At 36.0% G+C, this 6,990-nt stretch overlaps 1 protein-coding gene across 1 annotated transcript in view; it reads left to right on the top strand.

The window, feature by feature from the left end:
* The first annotated feature begins 2,028 nt into the window (after nucleotides 1-2,028).
* LOC122093020 (receptor-like protein 56) overlaps nucleotides 2,029-6,990 on the top strand; it is a 16,406-nt gene continuing 11,444 nt past the window's right edge. The window contains exons 1-5 of the mRNA XM_042663291.1: nucleotides 2,029-2,500; nucleotides 3,438-3,593; nucleotides 3,733-3,891; nucleotides 3,967-4,125; nucleotides 5,283-6,926. Of these exons, the coding sequence (XP_042519225.1) occupies nucleotides 2,113-2,500; nucleotides 3,438-3,593; nucleotides 3,733-3,891; nucleotides 3,967-4,125; nucleotides 5,283-6,926 (2,506 nt within the window). The 5' untranslated portion in view covers nucleotides 2,029-2,112. The remainder of the gene's footprint in view (nucleotides 2,501-3,437; nucleotides 3,594-3,732; nucleotides 3,892-3,966; nucleotides 4,126-5,282; nucleotides 6,927-6,990) is intronic.

Here is a 6,990-nt window from a genome sequence, read left to right as displayed (position 1 = left end):
CTATGAACTACAATTCGTGGATTTTAGTTCGGATGATTTTCAATTTCTTTGTATTCCGGTACCAGAAGGTGTTAATAAAGTCTTTTATTGTATAAAAGGGTATAATGGTCCTCTCTCATACTAAGACCATCTCCACTAAAGGGGTAATAAAGTCTTTTGTTGTATAAAAGTGACAACATACTCACACCGTCAATGTTAGAGAAGGGGGGCGTAAGTCGCTCAAACCCTTAGACCCACATGTAATTTTGGCAAACTACAAAGCGCGTAATTTTCCCTATTTAAAAAGAAAAAAAAAAAAAACGCAAGTTAGGTGATGATCAATTAAAGCAACAAAGAGAATTCAAGAGAATGTAATAATAAATATGGATTTTTGTTAGGACACCCTCTCTCTCTCTCTCTCTCTCTCTCTCTCTCTCAAATGAACACACAATCATTATCAATAGTTACTCCATCATGACCAGTCTATAAGCAATGAACTTCTATTTGCCCCTTTCAAACCTTGCAGTAGTGGGGAACCTAGCTTGTCATTGGATCGCTTTTTTTAATAGAACACGTTTTCATTAAAGCATGATTTGGAAAATCAATAGGCAGGCATCTCACCTGCAAAAGTTCCTCTTCTCTTGTTCCCAATTGATTGGATTTAACTAAAATTAATTTGATATCTAACTGAAGAAGAGGGAGGCAAAAAGAGTATTCATTAGCAATTTGATCTGCCTGATCTGATTTTCAAGCTGCACATCAATGATTTTTTTTTTTAATTTCTTTGTCCCCTATATGAATGTAGGCAAACCCATCCATGGGTTGCTCAGATGGTTCGGACAAATTGGGGATTGTGTGGATAAGTGCACGGTCCTAGGTTCGATCACTCATCTGTGCATCTGTTATTTAAGTGGAGATCGTGGTAATGAATTACTACGCTAGTCTCCCTGAGGATTAGCCAAGGTGCCCGGAAGCTGGCTTGGACACCTTAGTAGTGCATACAAGATCCCAAGGGCAATTAGAGCACAGGGAACCATTCCACAGCTAAAAGAATCTGAGCACACGAGTCAACATACACACACATATTGTGAGATCTCTGGGCTATGAAGTCCTTGAAGAGGATTTTTCAAGACTAATGTTGTTAATTTTGCATGGCAGTATAGAAGAAACAAACAACAACTGTCCAGCGCAGTTGGTGAGTTGTGGTATGCAAAAATCTGATGCTCACCAGGAGGTCTTGAGTTAGTCTCCTGGCTTACCTACTTCCCTCCCTACCTAAAAAAAAAAAAAAACAAAATCTCATCATCATCATCATCATCATCATCATCTGAAAAGTCTAAACCTTATCAGGGTTTCAACCTGGGCTAGGCCAGGGCGGGTTGGTATATTTGATTCATTTAGGTTGTGTTTGGTAACATTTTAAAAAAACATTTTTCGAGGTTCAAAGCGTTTGATACATTTATGGTGTGTTTCATTTTTCTTTTTTTCTTTCAACAAAAAGTGGAGAAAAAAAAGATAGAAACAAGAATTGAAGGAACGATGAAAAGTAGTTTCATCATTTTAGTATCATTTAAAAAACAAAATGATATTTTGATACAAAAACTGAAAATTTCATTTTCAACACGAAATGTTTCAAAAAAGGTTACCAAACGTCGCGTTGGAATATACGTTCCGAAGTCCAACACGGTTAATCCTGGGCAATCCTACTTACGTGATACACATGCAATTGGGTCTCGAGAGAGAGAGAGAGAGAGAGAGAGAGAGAGAGAGAGAGAGATTTTTATTGACAACTTTCTAAGAGAGATTTTTATTGACAACTTCCTAAGAAATATCAATGAATGTGGACAAACCAATAGACCTGATTTTCCACACGGTTCCTTTTAATAATAATAATTTGTTGGATTATGCAGGGAAGCTTAGGTAGCTTTGTTCATGTAAACATGTTTCGGATGGGAATGACTTTTTATATGCGTTTACTTTGAATTGACTTATGGTGACTTCTTGATTTATTCCAATTCTATGGACAAACTAAGAGTGGCTTTAATAAGATAAGAAAGCATAACCCTTTTCATAAAGGTCTATATATATCTTAGTTTCTTAATCTTCACAAACCATAAGAGAGCTATATTAATTATGGGGAGTGCATCCTTTTCTTCCGAGATGGTTAAGATAACAGGTTTTGTGAGTCTCCTATGCTTTAGCTTCGGTCTTTATGGGTGCAAAGGGTGTCTCCAGGAGGAGAGGGCTGCTGCCTTACAACTTTGGGATTTTTTCAACTCACATGGCTCTACTGTTCATACGAAGTTGGAGGGAGATGATTGTTGTCAATGGGCATTTCTGGGGTGCGACTTGTTTAATTCGACAAACCGTGTGGTCATCATTGATCTTTTCTACCAAAGAGGGAATATAAATTCAGGAGCGGAAAAATTGTACCCGAATGCTTCTTTGTTTACTCATTTCAGAGAGTTACGAACTCTATACTTAGATAAGAACAACATTGGAGGTTGGATTATGCCAGAAGGTACGACCTATTCATCACTTGATTTATCTTTCTATCTTTATAGTTTTGTCAAAGATTTTCTAGATTAATTGACAAAAAATAGCTAAAAAACTACAATTCTCTATGCCTAGGAGGGCCCTTTTATAATAAATATCAATTTCGATATGGATAGCCATAAGCTTAAGGTTTCTCCAACCCAGGGATTTAGTTTTCGAGAATTGAATTGATATTAATATCAATCTGAATCAATTTGTATCAGACCAGATAGGTCAGGTTTACTCCTATATTTTATTATTTAATAATTTTTTTTTATGACTTTACCCTTAATTCAATATGAATACCTGCTTGATCCACAGTTGGCCAGCTTTTCAGTGGCATGCGCTTATTTCTTTTACCCCTTTATTAATTAAGGTGTTGTGATATTCCCTCATCATGATTTTAAACCATTAATTATATATCAGTGTTATACATATGACTGATTAGGAGAAAGGAGGACCAACTTTAATTAATTCTTACCAAAACATACCATCAGTGTTATATCTCCTTCATAAATGCATCAGCATCATCCCTATATAGGTAGGGAGCTACAAACTTCGATCAGAAAAATCATGCAATATCTCGCATGCATATAGCTAACGATGTAATTAAGAATAGTATGTTGTACTCTCCATGCGATGATGTGCTTGGCTATTCCTACATATATAGGAAATGACCGATCTAAAGAATTTTGTCTGTTCAAACTATTTATCAATATGAAAAATTAAAATTAAGTAAAAAAATAAAACTAATGGCCTCTTTTGCATAATTTTAACATATATTTCAGGTCCTTGATTAATTTGTCGATCTTGTTTCCATTTTATTTTCCTTGGAAGCTCCTCATCCTCCTCCTCCTCCTCTTCTTCTATAAAAAAAATATGTTGATGTGAGTTATTACATACCCTGTTGCTTATTATTGCAGCATTATGTGAACTAAGGAATCTCGAAGTGTTGTCTCTAATTGGGAACAGTCTGGACGATGGAGGGCTTCCAAGGTGTCTTGCACGCGACCTTCCATTTTTGAGAGAGATTTACCTAGAGAGCAATTCTCTCAACTTATCATCTCCTCTTTTATCAGGTAACAAGCTAGGGATGAAATTAAGTCTCGTCTATATCTGACCTGAAAATTGTGAATTTTGTTATTATTCTTAATTTTGTATATCTCAAATTACTAACATTAATTATGTTTGGGCTTTGTCTTGTGTGGTGGCATGCAGCAATATGTGGATTAAGGAATCTTCGTGTGTTAGATCTAAGCAATAATGTTCTAAGTAATGGAAGCTTTCCACCTTGCATGTTGGGTATATTCTCTTCTTTAGAAGAGCTCTACTTAGGGAACTTTACCCTTGAACAATCGTCTTCTAATGTCCTAACAGGTATGAGCTAGGTAAAATATTTCTATCTATAGAACAATAAATAAATATTAATCCCAATGTACATGTGCATTGCAGGATTAATATGTAGAGGGAAGAAATTTAAGGGGATAGATCTAAGTATGAATGATCTTAGTGATGAAAGATTACCCTCTTGCCTGTTGCATAACAACTCTGTGCTCGAATGGCTTGAACTGTCATCGAATAATTTAAAAGGTTCACTTGGATTCTCAACAGGTACTAATGCATTATTAATTCAAGAGGAACATTTGTTTCTAAAAGGAAAAAAAAAAGTTATGATTCTTTTCTTCCATATTATCAAGCTTCTCCACAATCTAAGTCCTAATTTCTGCATTATCAAGTTCTTAGGAGACTAGATTTATGTTCGGTTTCAGACACAAATTTTATATTCGATGGTAATATTATAGGCACAAAATATGCCTCTTATCATCGAATAATAGTATTTTTTAGAACATTTGGAAGCACTATCTAAATTATTTAAATAAATGCACTAATATTATTTGATTATAATTGCTTATTCAATATGATGGTTTTGCTTTAAATCTCTAGGACAGGACCCACTAATGGTGCTACTTGAGCAAGTTGGGCCAAGTTTTTACAAAAGCTAGACCCAGCCTGAGGTTTCTTGAATTTGGCCCTGGTCTGGCCTAGCTGGGTCTTCACTGTGATACCCAAAACCAGCCGAGCTCAACTGAGCTCAATCTTGGCTAGCTAGAGACTGGCCAAGTGTGAGCGTATGAAAGGTCGAACTGTGGGAATGAAGGAACTGGGAACTTCTTCTTTTTTTGAATTTCTTTGACATTCAAGTCTTGTGAATTATAGAAATAGAATAGGAATAGAACAGTTTATTTGGATACAAGATTGTACAAAATGAATTTATTTATTTATTTTTTAATATAATAAACACATTCTTTGTCGTTCTAGATTATAGAAGCTATAAGACTTATCAAAGACCCAAATTAAATGCTTTGAAAACGAGTAGGAACAATCAATTAACACTTACAATAGATCCTACAAAAACAACTTGAAAATATATTAAAAAAGAAAAAAATTAGGCCCAACCCGTCCGGTCTGTCTTCCAAGCCGAGCTTAGCTGAGCTCTGCAAAAATGGACCGGGTCGGCCTTGGGCTGAAGTGATGATATTCCATTTCAATTTTGGGCCGATCCAGGCCTGGTTGTACTCTACATGTCATAAACCCTTGCTTCTATTCTTTCGTTTTTTTTTGTTTTTTGTTTGGTACAACCCTTGCTTCTATTCAATATAACCAAATCGTTCTTTATTTATTATATAAACAACAGATATGGACATACACAGCACACTTTTTTTTTTCATAAATGAAAATCTTATTATATTTTTATTTCTATTCTACAGGGCTTTGTAAACTAAGGAAGTTACGGTACCTGAATCTTGGAAGCAATTCAATTGACAATATCAATTGGACATGTTTGAGCAGCCAATTGAATTCTTTGCAGAGCCTTGATCTTTCTCAAAATCAAATACCAGGCACCATTCCTCCTTTTGTTTCTAACCTAACCTCTCTTGTCTATCTTGATCTTTCCAGTAATAAGTTGGAAGGAGTGGTCTTCTTCTCTATGTTTGCAAATCTTTCAAAACTTGAAGATATTAACCTTTCAAACAATAGAGAGTTAAAAGTTGAAACCGAGTCCCCAACTTGGGTTCCATCTTTCCAACTAAACTACTTAGGCTTAGAAAATTGTAAACTTAGGAACATTCCCCGCTTCATTACCACCCAATACAGCTTGTCTACTCTATCTTTGTCGTACAACTCTCTTCAAGGAACAATTCCGTCATGGTTGTTATATAATGCTACATTGTTTGACTTGTACTTGAGTGGTAACCACTTTCATGGCCCATTTCCTCTGCCCATAAAAAACAGAACATCAACACTCCAATATCTTGACATCTCCGACAACAATATTGAGGGACAACTTCCTGGAAACATTGATGTGATTTTCCCAAAATTACTCTTCTTTAACATGTCCACAAACAAACTTGAAGGCTGCATCCCTCCGTCATTAGCCAATATGATTGAACTAGAGCTGTTAGACTTATCGAATAATTACTTTGTAGGCGAAATTCCTCGTAGATTAACTCAAAATAATACTTCCTTGTATCTTTTAAGCTTGTCAAATAACAATTTACATGCAATAGGAAGCGTTTCCAACATGACAGATCTACAATTCTTAAGTCTTGATGGCAATCGCTTCACAACACTCTTCCCAGTCACTCTATCAAGCCTTCCTTTCCTTGAGCTTCTAGACGTAAGTAGGAATTCCATATCCGGCTACATCCAAGATTGGCTGCCTGCTTTTCCACAATTGGTCGCACTCCTTATGAGAGGAAATCATTTAGTTGGCTACATTCCAACATCATTGTGTCAGATGAAGCAATTACGGTTTTTGGATCTTTCAAATAATCACCTGTCTGGAAGCATACCTTCTTGCCTCAATAACATCACCTCATTGCTGGAAAAATCAGAATTACCACTCAGCACAACAATATGGAATTCCGACTATATGGAAGTAAAACTCAAAGTGAATTTTGCCACAAAGAGAAACTTGTATTCATATGAGGGTCTTCCTCTTACCCAGATGACAGGGATCGATTTGTCTGTAAACCAATTATCTGGTCATATTCCATCTCAAATGGGAAAACTGAGAGCCATGCATTCATTAAACCTTTCTCACAATTCTCTATTGGGCTATTTTCCAGAATCCTTTCAAGGGTTGGAAAAGTTGGAGAGTTTGGATCTCTCCCACAACAAGTTGGTGGGAATGATCCCTCCTCAAATTGTTCAACTCTATTTTCTTGAAATTTTCAGTGTGGCCTTCAATCAACTCTCAGGAAAGATCCCATATGAGAAGAACTTTGCTTCTTTCACCCAGGATAGCTACATTGGTAATCCGGGACTTTGTGGACCTCCAACTGAAGTCAATTGTTCATCACCTCAACCACCCCATGATGAATACAAGGAAGAAGATGTTGATGAACAATGTCTCATTGACAATAACTTATTTTTCTATTCATATGTGGCTATTTCTTATATCCTGGGATTCTG

The sequence above is a fragment of the Macadamia integrifolia genome, chromosome 11 (genome assembly GCF_013358625.1).
Source record: "Macadamia integrifolia cultivar HAES 741 chromosome 11, SCU_Mint_v3, whole genome shotgun sequence".
In the NCBI taxonomy this organism is placed as follows: Eukaryota; Viridiplantae; Streptophyta; class Magnoliopsida; order Proteales; family Proteaceae; genus Macadamia; species Macadamia integrifolia.
Note: the sequence above shows the minus strand (reverse complement) of the source record. Positions and strands in the feature narration are given on the sequence as shown.